Here is a 20,214-nt window from a genome sequence, read left to right as displayed (position 1 = left end):
CTTGTAACTTGGGTAGTAATGATGTGTTGCTAGATACCGCTCATTACTTATGCTCCTAAATGGGTTTAGGGGCATTGCCAACGTTACAAGAACCTATAGGGTCATACACTAAAGACAATTAGATGGAGATTTGGTTCATATGATGAAACAAGAGGATTAGATTCATGTGATGAATCAAATTGGATTAAGAGTAATCCTAATTGGGCTAATTGAGTTGGACTCAAGTTGATTCATGTTTTCAATGAGTCTAATTTAGATTATGACTCATTGAATCAATTTAATTAAATGAATTAGATTCATTATATTAAATTAGCTTGAATTAAATGGTTGGATTAGATCAACCATGAGAGAGATTAAGTCAAGTTTGACTTGACTTGAGAGGAAGATGAAGAGTCAAGTTTGACTTGACTTTATGCCACCTCATTGGTGAGTTGGCATTGAGTGGGCCAATGATGATGCTCCACATCATCATGGTTGCTTAAGTGGAATGTCACCTCATGGGAGTTACCAAGAGTTGTGACTCTTGGTATCCCATGGAGGTTACAAACCACATAAGTGTGGCCGGCCACTTTAATGGATGAAATGAGTTTCATTTTGTGTGTGTAACTCTCATCTTCTTCCTCAAGCTCTCCCTCTCCTTTCTTGGCCGAACATCATAGGTGCTAGCACACCTTTGTTTGGTCCCCTCCACCTAATTTTGTTCGTATGGATACTTCTAGAGGGTTGTCTACTTTGACAATCTTGAGATCCGGAAAACCGTTGGACTAGCGGGATAGCGAAGGGCATCGCATCAAGGGTAACGCTCTTATCTAGTGTAGATCTAGACTTTAGAAATTCGTACTCGTATTTAATTTTATTTTTCTTTCGCACGGATCCGGTGGCGGGGGTTTCGGGGTTTCCGCGACGCGGAAAAGCGGTTTTCGCGGCCCGAAAAACCCAACAGTGGTATCAGAGCCACGTGCGAAGCTTGTACGAGTTTAGTTTTTGTTTTTATGAAAAAAATTTCAGTACTGTATTTTTCTGTAAATTTCTGATTTTTATTATTTTTATGGGTATTTTTCTCGTAGAAGCGAAGCACAAGTGTTTCGACACTTGTAGGCTTCGACTACCGAGAAGTTTTTTCCGAAACGGTAAGGTTTCGCCCCAAAACTTTTTGGGACAGCGGACTAAGGCGCTGTAGGATCGTTTAGGGATACTCGCGATGGTTAGATCGTGGGTAGGGGCGATGCCCCTGGCCCCGCAAGGGGATTCGTTCCGCGATTGCGCCCGAAAACCGCTAAACGGGACCGCCGGGAATTTTTACTTGTAAAAATTATAAAAATTGGTATTAAAATTGAAGAAAATAGAACATACATAATTTAGAATTATGTATAATTTTTGATAGTCATTGCCCAAAAAGACCCAATTGGATTGGTATATTTTGTGTTATAATTCATAATACGGCCTGCGTGCCGTCATGTGATTATGTGTGCTGTATTTTTTGATACGCGACCTGCGCGTCGTGCCTTTCTCTATTTATTCTTGTTGTAAATTAGTTTAGACTCGAATGTAACTCGAGTTTCAAAAATTATAATGTACAAAATTGGAGCCGTGGAAGGTCCACTCGAGACGGAGTTACGACGAAGGCGCGAGCAACACAAGGTGGTCAACGGAAGGAGCTTGAGAAGCTGTTGATCTTAGGTTGACCATCCGATCTTCTCATTGGCTTGAGAAGATCGTAGTAGGGCCATGACTAATCACAAATAAATTTAATTATTGCTTATGTGTATGTGATGCATGATTAGTAATTAATTAGTGCATAACGATTAGATTAGATCTAAATCGTGTACAAGATGCACTCTTTCGATTAGATTAGATCTATCGCATATTTGATACACATCGACGATTAGATTAGATCTAAATTGCGTCAAGTCTAATGCCTACCGTGCTGTGATACCTATCACTACCTATATCACATGTGTTGTTGAATCTGCTAAAGCAGAGCAACACATATTATCTTGGTAGGGTACGGAGGGACAATCTTGGTCCCGCTTATCAACGCATGGGCGAGTACAAACTCAATTAGATTGAGTATTCCTAGTTTGCTCGGTTGGATCGAGTACAACTATAGGCATTCTTCCAACGGTTGGAAAGACAGGACATAAATCACATTTATATTAATCCTTGGGCGTATTAGCCAAAGCTAACTCAAGTTTTAATATAACTGCGGATAATGATCCTATAAACAAGAGTTGCATAGAGATGTAATTGGTAAATCGTTACCTACCGATTATACTAAGTCTTGGGCGTATTAGCCAAAGCTAACTCAAGGGTTAGTATGATGTGGATCTTGTCCCACATGAATTATAGAATTCAGTGGGAGAATCATTTAGTTAAAGGCCTAATTAAATGATTTAAAAGAATATGATATTTATTTTCTGCATTTTTCTGTTGTAGATAACCATGACGTCGAATACGAACACCTTCTCCCTGCGTTCTGTCCTTGAGAAGGACAAGCTCAACGGAGCAAATTTCCTGGACTGGTACAGGAACTTGAGAATAGTTTTCACCCAGGAACGTAAACTGTACGTTCTGGAGCAGCCCATTCCGGATGCTCCTCCTGCTAATGCCATGCGAGCAGACAAAGATGCTTACAAGAAGCATCAAGATGATGCATTAGATGTGTCCTGTCTAATGCTCGCAACCATGAACTCTGAGCTTCAGAAGCAACACGAGTTAATGGGCGCTTACGATATGGTTGAACATCTTCGTCAACTGTATCAAGGACAAGCGAGGTATGAGAGATTTGAGATCTCAAGGGCACTATTTCAGTGCAAGATGTCAGATGGGGCTCCCGTAGGCCCATATGTACTCAAAATGATTGGGTACATAGAAAATCTACAGAAGTTGGGATTCCCGCTTAGCCAAGAGCTGGCCACTGACCTGATCTTACAATCCTTGTCGAATAGCTATAGTCAGTTCGTTCTAAACTACAATATGAACGAAATTGACAAGCCACTGCCCGAACTGCTTAGCATGTTAAGAACTGCTGAGCTGAACCTTAAGAAGGCTAAGCCCCACACTGTTCTGATGGTTCAGAAACACAAGGGCAAGGGCAAGCCCAAAGGCAAGGGAAAGTCCCAAGCCAAGGGTAAAGGCAAGACACTGAAGCCTAAAGGAGGGGTCGCCAAGGATGCTACCTACTTCCACTGCGGTCAGACCGGGCATTGGAAGAGGAACTGCAAGGTGTACCTGGAAGATCTTAAGAAGAAACGAAGTGAGACTTCCACTTCAGGTATAGATGTTATAGAAGTCAATCTGTCTATTTCTTCATCATGGGTATTAGATACCGGATGTGCTTCTCACATTTGTATTAATGTGCAGGAACTGAGAAATAGCAGGGCATTGGCGAAGGGCGAGGTGAACCTACGAGTAGGCAATAGAGCAGGGGTTGTTGCTGTTGTTGTAGGAACTTATCATCTATCTCTGCCCTCTGTGCTTGTATTAGAATTAGATGATTGTTGTTATGTGCCTGCATTAACTAAGAACATAATTTCAGTTTCTTGTTTGGATAAGAAAGGTTTCTCTTTTATTATAAAGGACAAATGTTATTCTGTTTATTTAAAAGATATGTTCTATTGTAGTGCACCTCTGATGAACGGACTCTACATTCTAGACCTTGAAAGTCCTATCTATAACATAAATACCAAGAGGTTCAAGTCAAATGATCTGAACCAAACCTACCTCTGGCACTGTCGCTTAGGTCATATAAATGACAAGCGCTTATCCCATCTCCATAAGGATGATTTGCTGGACTCATTTGATTTTGAATCTTATGAGACGTGCGAGTCATGCTTACTAGGCAAGATGACCAAGACTCCCTTTAGTGGGCACAGCGAAAGAGCGACTGATTTGTTAGGACTCATACATAGTGATGTATGTGGCCCTTTCAATGTCGCTGCTAGAGGCGGTTATAGGTACTTCATCACATTTACTGAAGACTTCAGTAGATATGGTTATGTGTACTTGATGACACATAAGTCTGAATCCTTCGAAAAGTTCAAAGAATTAGAGAATGAAGTACAGAACCAGCTTGGCAAGAGTATTAAGATACTTCGATCAGATCGAGGTGGAGAATACCTTAGCCATGAGTTTCGTGACTATCTAGCTTAGTATGGGATTCTATCCCAACTCACTCCTCCTGGAACACCACAGTGGAATGGTGTATTCGAAAGGAGGAATCGTACCCTATTAGATATGGTACGGTCAATGATGAGTCACACAGATCTTCCTATATTTCTTTGGGGCTATGCTTTAGACACGACAGCTTTTATACTCAACCGAGTTCCATCCAAGGCCGTGATAAAGACACCACATAGGATATGGACTGGGAGAGATGCCCAGGTGTATTTCATGAGGATTTGAGGTTGTGAGGCTTACGTTCGACGTCAAGTCTCAGACAAATTGGGACCCAAATCCGACAAGTGTTACTCTATTGGATATCCCAAGAAACTAAGGGATATTACTTCTACATTCCCAGTCAGCACAAGGTAGTTGTGGCAAAGACTGGGGTCTTTCTAGAAAAGGACTTTGTTTCGAGAAAGACTAGTGGGAGTACGTTTGATCTTGAAGAAGTTCAAGATGCGGACCATAGCACTGAAGCCTCGATGGAAATTGAACTGGAACCACAAAGTGTTGTGGATGATGTTGTTCCACAAGGAGTTGAGGAACAACAACCAGTTCAAGTAGACATACCTCTTCGCAGGTCTGATAGGGTACGTCATCAACCTGAGAGATACTCATTTCTCTTGTCTGACCATGATGACATTGTGTTCATAGAGGATGAGCCTACCACCTATCAGGAAGCTGTGATGAGACCAGATTCCGAGAAATGGCTTGAGGCCATGAGATCCGAGATGGAATCCATGTACACCAACCAAGTATGGACTTTGGTTGATCCACCTGAAGGGGTAAAACCCATTGGGTGTAAGTGGGTCTTTAAAAGAAAGACTGACATAGAATGAATGCACACATAACTTCACAAAATCAAAACCCCCTTACCATTAGTGTGGCCGGCCACACAATGTAACCCCCCCTTCATTAATGTGGCCAGCCACATTAAAACCAAGGGAAAAGTGTAACCCCCATGAGGTGGCATACCTCATGAGGTGGAGGTGATGTGGCAAGGATGAGTCATCCTTATGATGTGGCAATACATCAAGTCAAACTTGATGTTTCAAATTCCATTTGGTCAAGTCAAAATTGACCAATTTCTTCCTTGTTGAGTTAAATCCAACCTTTGATTCAAGTCAATTTCAATTTAATGAATCTCAATTCATTAATATAAATTGACTCAATGAATCAAATTTAAATTAGACTCATTCAACAATTGAATCTAATTAAGTCTAACTCAATAAGTCTAATTCGAATCCAATCTTTGGTGCATCATATGAACCTAATCCAATTGGTTCATCATATGAACCTAATCTCCATCCACTTGTTCTTTGTGTATGACCCAATAGGCTCTTGTAACGTTGGCAATGTTTCTAAACTCCTTTAGAAACATAAGCAATGAGCGGCATCTAGCAATACATCATTGCTACCCAAGTTACAAGAATGTTGAGATCCAACATCACCTTGTGACTATTAATTGTGACTTTTCACAATATATGACAAGTGTCCTTCTATCCTAGACATCTAGATTGATCAATGTGAGGCATAGAGCGTGTCATCCTCTGACCAATCTAAATCTTGAACTTCAAGTAGACTCACTCAATCAAATGAGCTCAATATCTCATATTGACTCATTTGGGTATGGCCATACACTTCGTGGTCTTACTCTATCAAGAATATCGATGTCACTCCCGTCATATAGGAGGGATAGATCCCAATCTACATCACTCACATCCCTCTGCATAATTCGTTACATACCCAGTAATCGCCTTTATAGTCCACCCAATTACGGGTGACGTTTGACGAAACCAAAGTACATAACTCCTTATGTAGGGATCCATGGTGACTTCAGGTCTAAGGACTAATAGTCATACTAATAGCCACATCAGAAAGTATATGACACTCATATAACGATCCATGATACTTTCTCATGGCGGGTCATTCAGTATACATTCTCTAATGCATACCCATGTGTCAGCTTGATATCTCTATATTCATGACTTGTGAGATCAAGTCATCGAGCTGACCTACATGCTAGTCTTATTGTATTAACATTGTCCCTGAATGTTAATACTCGACTAGGAATGATTTAGAGTAATGTTCCCTATATCATCTCACTATCGATTCAACTAATTGATTGATATAGGTATGAACCTTCTACTCAAGGACGCTATTATACTTAGTCTATTTGGCACTAATACAAATAAGTATAATAACCAAACAAATACCTTTATTAATATACAAGAATATGATACAATGAGTCCATACAATCATCAAATGATTGGCTCTAGGGCTCTAACTAACAATGTCATCTCATAGGAGTTACCAAGAGTTGTGACTCTTGGTATCCCATGGCGGTTACAAACCACATAAGTGTGGCCGGCCACTTTAATGGATGAAATGAGTTTCATTTTGTGTGTGTAACTCTCATCTTCTTCCGCAAGCTCTCCTCAAGCTCTCCCTCTCCTTTCTTGGCTGAACACCATAGGTGCTAGCACACCTTTATTTGGTCCCCTCCACCTAATTTTGTTCGTGTGGATACATTTAGAGGGTTGTCTACTTTGACAATCTTGAGATCCGGCAAACCGTTGGACTAGCGGGATAACGAAGGGCATCGCATCGAGGGTAACGCTCTTATCTAGTGTAGATCTAGACTTTAGAAACTCGTACTCGTATTTTATTTTATTTTTCTTTCGCACGGATCCGGTGACGGGGGTTTCGGGGTTTCTGCGACGCGGAAAAACAATTTTCGCGGCCCGAAAAACCCAACAAAGACGACGTAGCCGTGCACTTGCGGCTTCATAACATGTTTTTGATACTATTGCCGAGGATCAAACATGATATGATTTGTGATTAATAGTCAAATAATGACACAATAAGTAGAAAAATAGTCAACAAATAACACAGTCAAGATCCAAGAAATGGGTTGTGATTAATCATAGATTAGTCGACTAATGATAGTCCATAGATGATAAAGTTGACAACTGATACAGTTAGTAGATCTAGATTGAGATCTAATAGATTTAGGCACAATTTTATCTAGTTTAGTCGACTATTGTAGAATAAATAGATGCAGAAGCTTGATTCAAATCACTACTTAAGAGAAGATATTACTAATAATAGATGCAGAAGCCTTCGAATGACAGCTTAAATTCAAATATTCATCGTATATTTTTTGTATATTCGAGTTCTTATGGAATTCCTATTTATAGTAGCAAGGGTAAGTTGAAACGTACCGAAAATTGCTCATTCAAATAGCTTCCGATGAAATTAGTTGGCTCAACTATCAATTAGTAAACTGAAATCCAGATAAGAAAATCTTATCGGCCAATGACTAATATCTAGTCAAATCAATCTGCATTTAGTAGCCTCAACTACATCCAATTGATTGGCCTGGATAAAATTATAAATTTATCCGCCTATAGCTTGCTACTTTATTCGATTCAACTACTAATCAATTGACTCGAATCATGTTCAGTCCAGTGAAACCATTCTAGTCGACTCCACTAGCCGCTTCAGTGAGAGAGCTAGACTTAGCTTGAATATAGGATTCTAGTCAACCAGATAGTAGACTAAGCAGTTGGTGCAATCGTGTTTTAAGCATGTGGCTTTTATATTTGAGAAGATTTAATTTAGGACTTTATTGTGTTTATTAATATAGTGTGTCAATGGATAAAGTGAAAATGGGTTGTGTTCATTGTGTTTATTTTTTAAAAAAAAAAATCCAGTTTTGTCAAGAATTGTTTATACTTGGCAAAAAAAAAAAAAGTTCAGACGGATTATGGATGATGGACAAAGGCTTAGCAAATGAAAATGTTAATAGGTCAAGGCTTACAGATGCTTAACATGCAACGAAATCCTAGAGGCAAAGCCTCTTAACATGGAAGACCCAGAAGCAAAGATTTTTGGCACATGGAGTGTTGGAGGTGTAACCTCTTGACAAGTAACTTCTGATGACGGTGAGAGTCAAATGCACTTGCATAAAGGGTTATGGGTGGGACAACACTACGGAAGGCACTTGGCTTTAGAAGTGGTCTGAGTCAAGTAATCAATCGATTGGGACTTAAGTTAGACTCAGTAGTTAACTCAAGGTCGAACATAAAGTCACATAATGTTTGTATTTGACGGTTAGCTGGCCAACTAACTGGCTAATGCAAGATCAACTGGTGATCAAGTTGAGTCGGTTGATCAGTTAACAAAATCTTAGAAGAGAGTCAGTTGAGATCAAGCTACAATGATTGTATGATCTAGAAGCTACTATTGATTAGTCGACTGAGGATGCTATTGCAACTCAAAAGGTTGATGTAATCAAGTCAATGGTTGAGTACAAATAGTTGACTGATTGTGCATTGAGAATTAGAATGTAGGCTTAGACAAAGTTGAATTGCTTGTCTACGAATATTGTAGTAGTGGCAAGTGACCCTTCAGGTGAAAAGTGAATGAGCGACGGCAAGAAGGCTTCAAAAAGAGTCTTGCAAAGAGCTCCATACTTCTATTAGTATTATTGTAGGTATTGTTATTGTTTTACTTGCAAGTAATCTGATCTAAGGGCAATAGTGTTCTGTTCGGGAAGGACCAAGGCCAAACTATCTTTGCAACAATTCAGCCTACATCTGAAATAAATACTTGTATGATGCAAGTAGTAAATTGATCACACATTCATACATTAATTAGAAGGGAACCTGTGGAATTACATACGAATGTACAAACTGGGAACAATCTACTTGAATACTTTAGACACAATCTATTCTGCAATTGCCAAACTGGATGTCAGGGCAGGTGATTCTACACCTAACAAATTACAAGAATGCACAAACTGAGAAGAATCAACTTGAATACTTTGACACAATGTATTCTGCAATTGCCAAACTGGATGTCAGGCCAGGTGACTCGATGCCAAACAAATTAACCAGTCCAGGAACACCATGAACGTCCTCACCCTACATAAATGCTTTTAGTTTAGACAATGGATTGCTTCGAAGGAAAGTGAAAAGAGATTAATTTGTGCAACAGTTGGAGCAAAGGAAAAGAAAAAGTTTGAATATTAGCACTCCATTTGAATAATGGTCCAAGAAAAATCACCATGCTGTAAGATTGATTAGTTGAGATTTCTCATATGGACAAAAAAAATGGTGCAATAGCATTGTTGATATCTTATTCAACTATATCCACAATTTCTTGTCTTTCAGTACTATACTTGAACCGATAAAATTTCTTTGAACAAGTTTACATCGTCTCAATCCATTTTTTTCTTAATTTTTAAAGCTTGGTGTGCCAAGCAACCAGCCTCCAAATATTGTCGATCTCAGGATGTGTTCACTTAACGAATCAAAACTGGAAGGAAAGAAAAAGAGGGGAGGAGAAAAAGAAAGATTTATTTACTTGGATATATATATAATTTTCACTGGTCGGTACATATTTCGAGGACTTATACATTGTTTTTCAGCTTTCAGTTGAACTTAATTTAAATCCTTTAATTTTTTTGTTAAGCCTATTAACTTCTTAACAACAAAACTTATATTCATTTGTTTATTACATGATCCGGTTAAAGAGAACACTGTACAAAATTAATTGGAATAGAAAATTATGCCATATGCATAGAAGTCCTAAGCATAAAACTCTGTGAGCCTATGAGGATAGCGAATTCCGACTACAGGAAGTCTGGCATATACCCTTCCAGAGCAAAGGTGTGCAAAGTCTTACGGGGACAACAACTTTTGGCTACATTAGTGAAACTAAATAAATGTTTGTAACCCTCGAGTAGCCCACATAGATGAAGAAAAAATCCTGATAATAATACAATAACAACAACCAAGTCTTATCCCACTAGGTGGGGTCGACTATATGGATCCTTTTACGTCATTGAGCTCTATCTCCTATTATATCATCATCTATACTTACATAAATTTTATCTTATTTTATTGTTACTAACCAAGTCTTTTTTAATCTTCCTCTTCCTTATTTGATATGCATGTTTATCAAAGTTTCACATAACCTAACTTGTACATGCCCGTATCATCTTAAATGTGTCTCTCGGAGTTTTCCCTCAATAAATACAACTTCAACTTTCTCTCTAATACTCTTATTTCTTATTCTGTCTGTTTTTGTATGTCCACACATCCACCTTAACATCCTCATCTGTGCAACTCGCTCATGTGCTCAAGTCATAGCCCAACAATCAGCTTCATATAATATAGAAGGTCTAACTGTGGTTTTGTAAAATCTTCCTTTAAATTTTAGAGATACTTTACAGTCACATAAAACATCCGATGCCCTCATCCATTTTAACTATCCTGCTTGTATTCTATATAACATATCTCTCTCAATCCCTTTATCATTTTGTAAAAATGATCATAAATATCTAAAGCTCTCAGTTCTGGACAACTTGTTATATCCTATATTAACAATTGTCTTATTATGTCTAATATTGTTAAACTTAAATTCTATATATTCTGTGTTTATTCTACTAAACCTAAAACCTTCCCCTTCTAGTGTTTCACGTCAAGATTATAGTTTAGCATTTATTTCTTCACGTGTTTCATCTACCAAAACAATATCATCTTCAAACAACATGTACCATAGTACTGTGTCTTGAATGTGTGTAGTGAGTTCGTCCATAATTAGTGTCAAAAGATAGGGACTTAGAGTTGATCCTTGATACGACCCTATCTTTATTGAAAATGCTTCAGTTACTCCGCTAAAAGTCTTTACTCAAGTTGTTACATCCTTGTACATATCCTTAATTAGTTCAATATATGTTATGCTAACACATCACTTTTCTAAAATTCTCCATATAATTTTTCTTAGAACTCTATCATAAGTTTTTTTTAAGTAATATCATGTGTATATCTTATTTTGCTTTCAATATTTTTCAATTCCTTATCTAAGAAGATGTATAGCTTCTATTACCGACCTTCCAGGTATGAATCCAAATTGATATTCGATCGCTGTGGTCTCCTTCCTTAATCTTTTTTCTATTATTTTTTCCTAAAGTTTCATAATTACTTATTAGTTTAATACCCCTAAAGTTTGCATAATTTTGTATGTTTCCCTTGTTCTTATATAAAGGCACTAGAGAACTTATCCTTCATTGATCAGACGTTTTTATTATTTTCAATATCATGTTAAATAATTTTGTAAGTCATTCAATATATTGTTTCGTTCATTGAATATTTATCATAGTTTTGACGCTGGCTGGCAAAACTATGAACATAATTAGTGTATATGCACCACAGGTAGGATTAGATGAAGCTACCAAATCAATGTTTTGGGAAGACATAGATGAAATATTACAAAATATTACACCAAATGAAATGATTTTAATAGAAGGTGATCTAAATGAGCATGTCGGAGTGAAAAATGAGGAATATGAGAGAGTCCATAGGAGTTATAGGTTTGAAACGAGGAATAAGGAAGGGAAAACTATATTAGATTTTGCGATAGCATATAACCTTATATTAGCTAATACGTTTTTTAAGAAGAGAAGAACACTTAGTCACATTCAAAAGTGAGAATAATAAATCACAAATTAACTTTCTTATGGTTAGGAAGAAGGATAGAAAGATTTGTGAAGATTGCAAAGTCATCCCTGGAGAAAGCTTAACTAGCTACCCAACATAGATTACTAGTATTGGATATACGCCTCAAACATAGTATCAATAGAAAGAAAATATATACGATTCCTATAATTAAGTGATGGAAATTAAAGAATGGAAAGCAAAATATATTTAAGGAAAAGGTAGAAGTACAAGCATTAGGTGAAATATACGATGAGTCTAATACAACATGGGATAAGATGGTATCAAAGTTGAAAATAGTAGCTAAAAGTGTACTCGGTGAATCAAAGGGACATGTACCACTAAGTAAAAAATATTGGTGGTGGAATGAGAAAGTATAAGAGAAAGTGAAGGAAAAATGAATTCCTTATAAGGAATTATATATTTGTAAAAACGAGAAAAACTTAAAATATATATATATAATAGTCAAGAAAAAAGCTAAGAAAGTAGTGAGTAAAACAAAAAAATGAAACTTTTGAACGATTATATCAAAAAATGGATACAAAAGAAGGGGAAAGAGATATTTATAGAATAATTAAAGTGAGAGAAAGGAAAACAAGAAATATTAGCCAAATAAAATGTATTAAAGATGAATATAATAGGGTATTAGTAAACGATGGAGAAATAAAAGAGCGGTGGAAGAGGTATTTTCATCAAGTTTTTAATGAAGGTTTAGGTGACCAACTAAACTTAGGTAATTTAAGTAGGTCAAATGAGCATAGAAATTTTAATTTTTATCGTAGAATTCAAACTTCAGAAGTAAAACAAACTTTAAATGAGATGCACAATGGAAAAGTCGTTGGACCAGATGATATTCTGATAGAGGTATGGAAGTGCTTAGGGAAACAAGATATTAAATGGCTTACAAAATTATTTAACACGATATTGAAAACGAAAAAAATGTCTGATCAATGGAGGATAAATAGTCTAGTTCCCTTATATAAGAATAAGGGAGACGTACAAAATTGTGCAAACTATAGCGGTATTAAACTAATGAGTCATACTATGAAACTTTGGGAAAAAGTAATAGAAAAAAGATTAAGAAAAGAGACCACAGTGACAGAAAATCAATTTGGGTTCATGCTTGGAAGGTCGACAATAGAAGCTATACATCTTCTTAAACAATTAATTGAAAAATATTGGGAGTAAAAATAAGATCTACACATGATATTCATTTACTTAGAAAAAACTTATGATAGAGTCCTAAAAAAAATTATATGGAGAATTTTAGAAAAGAGAGGTATTAGCGTAACATATATTAAACTAATTAAGGATATGTATAAGGATGTAACGACCAGAGTAAAGACTTCAGACGGAGTAACTGAAACATTTCCAATAAAGATAGGGTTACATCAAGGATCAGCTCTAAGTCTCTATCTTTTTACACTAATTATGGATGAACTCACTGCACACATTCGAGACACAGTACCGTGGTGCATGTTGTTTGCAGATGATATTATTTTGGTAGATGAAACATGTGAAGGAGTAAATGCTAAACTAAAATCTTGGAGGGAAACACTAGAAGGGAAAGGTTTTAAGCTTAGTAAATTAAAGACAGAATATATGGAATTTAAGTTTAGCAATATTAGAAGTAATGATACAATTGTTAAGATAGGAGAGGACGAGTTGCCCAAAATCGAGAGATTTAAAAATTTAGGATAATTTTTGTAAAACGATGGAGGGATTAAGAGAGATGTCTTACATAGAATACAAGCAGGATGGGTGAAATGGAAGGGAGCATCGAGTGTTTTATGTGATCATAAAGTACCTCTTAAACTTAAAGGTAAGTTTTATAAAACCGCAGTTTGACCTGCTATGTTATATGAGTTGAATGTTGGGCTATGACTCGAGCACATGAGCAGAAGATGAGAGTTGCAGAGATGAGGATGTTAAGGTGGATGTATGGACGTACGAGGATGGATAAAATAAGAAATGAGAGCATTAAAAAGAAAGTCGGAGTGTAATTTGGGGCAAACCATTGGAATGGTTATAGTGTAATTTGGTATTAATTTGTCTTGACTATAAAATTACACTAGTATACTATGTGTGTATTGAGAAGAATCGTTAGAGGTTGTTCGATTTATACTGACTACATAAAAGAACAGAATCTCTATTATTATGGATGTGCGTCCTCTTAATCCCTATATAATAACAAGCACGTATACTTAGTATTTATTTCATTAACTTATCAATGGGTGAGATTTATTCGTTAAATCAATAGACCCGATGAGTTAGGAAATATTACTATTTATATGGTGTGTTGTTGATTATAGAAGGAATCTATGTCCTAATTATTTAGATTGATGATGTCCCCTTGAGGAGCTCATAAGGATTATCTTGTAAACCCTGCAGGTGGACTTAGTCTGACATAATAATAAAGTTGAGTGGTACTACTCTTGGAATCATATGTTAATTAATTGAGTTGTCAGTAACTCATTTAATTAACGGACATACGATATCTTAAACACGGGGAGATTAACGCACTCATGATAAGAAGGAGCTCATATAGGATCGGTGCGGTAGTTCAATAATAACCCTTTAGTGGTATGAGTTATTATTGATGGACTTGAGTTGGGTGTTCGGACCGAACACAAGAAGCTTAAGCCCATCAGGAGGTCTAAACCAATTCCTCCTCTAGATTGTAGCTTCTATATAAAGCCTTGCATCCACCCATCCACAACTTGGTTTGGTTTAACTCAACTTGGTCTGGTTTAACTTAACTTAGTTTGGTTTAACTTAACTTAGTTTGATTTAACTTAACTTGGTTTGGTTTAACTTGGTTTTGATTTGATTTTCTCCATCCTAGAAAGGGAGATTTTTTCTTAACAGAATTCTATTATTTTTCTTTCTTTGTAACCGATGGCAAATGTTATAAAAGGAGTAGGTGGTGCCCCCTAAAACCTAATTTTCCACAATTCCCTTCTCCCTTGCTTGTGGTCGGCGCCACCTCCTCTTCACCTAGGGCCGACGCCACCTCCACCAAAGGTCGGCACCCCTTCCTCCTTACCTAGGGCTGACGGTCTCCTCCACCTTACTAAGGGCCTACGCCCCTCTACTCCTTGGTGGGTGGCGGCTTGAAGAAGAGGAAGAAGAATAGAAGGTAAAAGATTAGAAGGTGCTCCATCCTAGAGCCTCCGTTTGTAGCCAACGGTTTGGAAACCGAGAAGAGAAGGAGGGTGGTGTTGTCTTAGTAAATCGTCGCCCACACGATGTTCAAAAAGAAGAGAGGAATACGGCAGAAGATCAAGAGGTCGATCTTTAGCTACAAAGAAAAGGTACAACTAGTTCTTTAATTCCGTTGGGTAATTAGTTTTGTTTTCTTTGTATCGATTTTGAATTTCAACACAAGAGACCAGCGATCTTGTATTTCGATCAAGGTGTGTTTTGATCCGTCAAGAACTTGCTTGATTGATCAAACACATGTCTGATCAAACATGCGGGTTGCTAGAAAAAGTTTTGTACTTGTATAATTTTTGTACTAGAAAATTTAAACAGAACGGAATTCCAGCGCCTTCAGGAGTTGCATCTATTGAGGAAAAACTCCGAAAGACATGTTTAAGATGGTACAGAAATGTACTTAGACGACCAATAAATACTCCAGTTAGGCGATATGAAACTATGATAAGCATGCACATCAAACGAGGAAGAGGAAGATCAAAAAAGACTTGGTTATCAACAATAAAACAAGATAAAATTTATTTAAATATAGATGATGATATAATAGGAGATAGAACTCAATGACGTACAAGGATTCATACAGCCGACCCCACCTAGTAGGAAAAGAATTGGTTGTTGTTGTTGTTGTATTCAATACCTTGTTTCTCTACACACTTCCATACCTCTATCGAAATATTATCTGGTCCAACGACTTTTCCATTGTGTATCCTATTTAAATCTTGTTCTACTTCTGAAGTTTGAACTCTACGATAAAAATTAAAATTTCTATGCTCATTTGACTTACTTAAATTACTTAAGTTAAGTTGGTTACCTAAACCTTCATTAAAAAGTTGATGAAAATACCTCTTCCACCGTTCTTTTATTTCTCCATCGTTTACTAATACCCTATTACATTCATCTTTGTTAGAATAAGTAAAAGGGTATTTGAGTCTTTTGGTGTATATCTTCTTTTCTATATAAAGGGCCTAACTCGTGGGGTTCCTATAACACGAGATTTTAGGTTTTGCTTTGAACATGGTATCAGAGCCAAAACCCTAATTTCTTTTTCTCTTCCCCGCGTTGAATTCTTTTTTTTTTTTTCTGCCGCGCGACGAGCCTCTCTCCAGCAGCAAGCGCCGCGCGAGTTCTCTCCAGCAGCGAGCGCCGCTTCCTTCCTCGCGTCGCCTCCTTCCGCGCGAGTTCTCACCGGCGCCAACTGGCATCGACCTCTTCCTCGATCGTGCGGCTAGGGCTCGCGACAACTCCCACCGTCGGCTTTCTTCTTCTTCCTCACCACTGGCCAGCAGCTTTCTTCGCTGCCTCGATCGGTGTCGGCGCACGCTTTCTCTGAGCTTCGAGCCTCTCTTCCCAAGCCTGCGCCTCTAGTTGGGTGTCGCTGACAAGCAGCAACTTCCGGCCCTTCCCCGATTTGGAGGCAGAGGCTGCAAGGAGAAACCAGCAGCATTACTTCCGGCGGTTGTGAGTTACCTTCTTCCCTTGATTCCTTGTTGCTCTCGCCAGAGGAAATTGCAAAAGATAGGGTTTCAAGGAACGGGCCTAGCAACGAGCTCCGTTTATCACATCTCTTGTCCTCGACCGATTGCAGTTCTTTCGAATCTGCTTAATGGCTACATCCGGCGTTCCAAAGCCGGATACCTCGATCTTTACCAACCACATCACTGCACCTCTCTCTTCCGAACAGTTGGATGGTACGAATTATGTTTCTTGGGCATCTCACATTGAGCTTTGGCTTGTTGGACAGGGATATGAGACACATCTCACTCAAACTGAAGAAGATGTTCAAGACGCCGATCGTCCTCTGTGGAAGAAGGTTGACGCTCAGTTGTGTTGTATTATCCGAGCCACCATCCATCCATTTCTTAGGAATGTCTTCCGTACTCACAAAACCTGCAAAGCTGTTTGAACACAAGCTCAACAACTCTTTACAAACACCTCTCGGCGACTCTATCAAGTTTGTGAAGATCTCATGACCATCCTCAACGCCCATCAGATTAAGGATTCAATGTCAACTTATTTGGGTTCAGTCTCTATCCTTCTTTGTGATTTCAATAAACTGCTCCCACCTATGGCCAATCCTGTTGAAGAGCTTGAAAATCGGAAGAAATTTATTATGTTTCTGGCTTTATATGGTCTGCCCACAGATTATTCTCATGTCCGTGACCAGATCCAGGGCAACCCCTGGGCAAGTCTTCTCCTTGTCCCGGCCAAAGTCTTGACGATGCCTTCTTCTGTTCCTGTCGACTCATCAGAAGGACCTCCACCTAGCAAAGGTGGCAAAGGACGCCCTTGGTGTGATCATTGTCACCGACCGGGACACACGATTGATAAATGCTGGCGTCTACATGGTCGTCCTCCTCGTGCTGCTCAGATTGTTCAGAGTTCTGTTGCTCCTTCAGCTTCCACTTCACAGTTAACACCTGATTCAACTTCAACACCTTCCTATACTGACTTTCTGAAATGGTTTGAGGATCGACAGGCTTCGGGTTCCACTGCTACCATTGCAGACGCTGGTACTTCCTTTGCTGGCATATCTCGTTCTTCGGGTCCTTGGGTTCTTGATTCGGGGGCCACCGATCATATCACTGGTAATAAATCCTTTTTTTCCTCACTACTTCTGATAATTTACCAATGGTCACCATGGCCAATGGTTCCCAAACTCAATCCCAGGGTATTAGTATTGTTCATCCTTCTTCATCTCTTTCAATTCATAATGTTCTTTATGTTCCCGGCGCTCCTTTTAATTTATTGTCGATAAGTCAACTTACTCGATCTCTTGATTGTGTCATTTCTTTTACTAAGACGTCTGTTTCCTTACAGGACCGGAGTACGGGGAGGATGATTGGCTTCGGATGTGAATCTCATGGCCTATATCGGCTTCAACAACCCTCTTTTGTTGGTTCGACGACGGCATTTCCACTTCTTATTCATGCTCAGTTGGGACATCCAGGTCTTAATAAGTTGAAACAGTTACATCCTAGTATTTCTCACTTAGAGTCTTTATCTTGTGCGTCGTGTCAATTAGGTAAGCATGTTCGTAGTTCTTTTTCTCCTCGTATTGAGAGTCGGGCTATGTCTCCTTTTGCTTTGGTTCATTCTGATATTTGGGGTCCGAGTCGTGTTTCTTCTACAATGGGGTCAAGGTATTTTTGTTACTTTTATAGACGATTTTTCTCGTTGTACATGGCTATATCTAATGAAGGATCGTTCAGAATTGTTTTCTATTTTTGAATCCTTTTTCCTTGAAATAAAAACTCAATTTGGTACTTCCCTTCGAACTTTACAAAGTGATAATGCACGCGAGTATTTGTCTACTCAGTTTCGTACCTTCTTGACATCTCATGGTGTGCTGCATCGCACGTCTTGCCCTCATACCCCTCAACAGAATGGGGTTGCAGAACACAAGAATCGTCATCTCCTTGAAACCACTCGGACCCTTCTTCTCCATTCTCATGTCCCTCATCAGTTTTGGGGTGATGTCGTACTTACTGCGTGTTATCTCATCAATCGCATGCCTTCATCCACTCTCCAGGGTAAAATACCTCATCAGGTACTTTATCCACATCAGTCCCTTCATCCTCTACCACCTCGGGTCTTTGGTTCTATTTGTTTTGTTCATGCTCTTGATCCCGGCATTGACAAACTATCTCCTCGGTCTCATAAGTGTGTCTTCCTTGGGTACCCGCGGTCTCAGAAAGGGTACAAGTGTTATTCCCCTACTCTTCGTCGGTACTTCATCTCTGCTGATGTCACATTCTTTGAGTCGGTTTCTTTTTTTGGTCCTTCCGCTTCACAGGCCGAGGTTTCTCCCTCTCCACCTGCACCAGTGACTATCTTTTATCCTCCGGAGGCGCCTCTATCTCCTCCAGCCTCGTCTCCTCCTTTGCAGGTTTATCAGCGTCGTCCTCGTTCTGCTTTGCCGACGACAAACACTGACACTGCTGTGGGCACATCTTTAGAGCCAAGTCTTTCGTCGTTTCCTCCAGTCCCATCTCCTTCGAAAGGGTATGCGTTCCACTCATAATCCTTCTCCTCACTATGTTTCTTTAAGCTATCATCGTCTTTCCCCATCCTATTATTATTGTCTATCTTCCTTATCGTCTGTTTCTATTCCGAAGACTGCAGGTGATGCCTTTGCCCATCCAGGATGGAAACAGGCAATGCTTGATGAAATGAGTGCCCTACAAAGTAGTGGAACTTGGGACCTCGTTCCTCTACCTCCTGGGAAGTCAGTGGTTGGTTGTCGGTGGGTGTTTACGGTGAAGGTTGGTGTAGACGGTACGGTTGATCGGCTTAAGGCTCGTCTTGTCGCTAAAGGCTATACTCAGGTATTTGGATTGGATTATGGCGACACATTTTCTCCTGTTGCCAAGATGTCTTCTGTGCGTCTTTTTCTGTCTATTGTTGCAATTCGCCATTGTCCCCTTCATCAGTTGGTTATCAAAAATGCATTCTTACATGGTGACCTGCTCGAGGAAGTCTACATGGAGCAACCTCCGTGTTTTGTTGCTCAGGAGGAGTCTTCTGGTCTTGTATGTCGCTTGCGGGAATCTTTATATGGTCTCAAGCAGTCACCCAGAGCATGGTTCAGTAGATTTAGTACCATAATTCAATAGTTTGGCATGACTCGAAGCGAGGCTGATCATTCTATTTTTTATCGCCACTCATCTACTGGTTGCATCTATGTAGTGGTTTATGTTGATGATATTGTCATCACAGGTAATGATCATCTTGGGATTTCACAAGTAAAACATCTTTTCAAACATTTCCAGACAAAAAATCTCGGCAAACTCAAATATTTTCTAGGGATAGAAGTGGCACAGTCTAAAGATGGGATCATTATATCCCAAAGGAAGTATGCAATGGATATTCTGGAAGAAACAGGAATGTTAAACTCAAAGACAGTCGACAATCCCATGGATCCTAATGTCAAGCTCCTACCAAATCAGGGGGAGCCTTTTTCAGATCCTGAACGGTATAGGCGATTGGTAGGGAAACTAAGCTATCTTACTGTCACTCGTCCGGATATCTCATTTGCAGTAAGTGTAGTAAGTCAGTTTCTTAGCTCTCCATGCAAAGAACATTGGGATGCAGTAACTCGCATTGTTCGATATATTAGAGGTGCACCAGGAAAGGGTCTTTTATATGAAGACAAAGGACATACTCAAGTCGTAGGGTATTCTGATGCAGATTGGGCAGGATCTCCCTCTGATAGAAGGTCCACTTCTGGATTTTGTATATTTGTCGGAAGTAACCTTATTTCTTGGAAAAGCAAAAAACAGAATGTTGTGGCAAGATCCAGTGCAGAGGCAGAATATCGAGCTATGGCTAT

General features: G+C 38.9%; 1 protein-coding gene across 2 annotated transcripts in view; it reads right to left on the bottom strand.

The window, feature by feature from the left end:
* Window positions 1–8,799: 8,799 nt before the first annotated feature.
* Window positions 8,800–20,214, bottom strand: part of LOC122031676 (L-2-hydroxyglutarate dehydrogenase, mitochondrial-like) — a 71,019-nt gene continuing 59,604 nt past the window's right edge. For both annotated transcript variants that reach the window (XM_042590775.1, XM_042590774.1), the window contains one exon: window positions 8,800–9,092. In XM_042590775.1, the coding sequence (XP_042446709.1) occupies window positions 9,029–9,092 (64 nt within the window). In that variant the 3' untranslated portion in view covers window positions 8,800–9,028. The remainder of the gene's footprint in view (window positions 9,093–20,214) is intronic.

The sequence above is a fragment of the Zingiber officinale genome, chromosome 11A, assembly GCF_018446385.1.
Source record: "Zingiber officinale cultivar Zhangliang chromosome 11A, Zo_v1.1, whole genome shotgun sequence".
NCBI classification, from domain to species: domain Eukaryota; kingdom Viridiplantae; phylum Streptophyta; class Magnoliopsida; order Zingiberales; family Zingiberaceae; genus Zingiber; species Zingiber officinale.
This window is presented reverse-complemented; position numbering and strand designations above follow the sequence as displayed.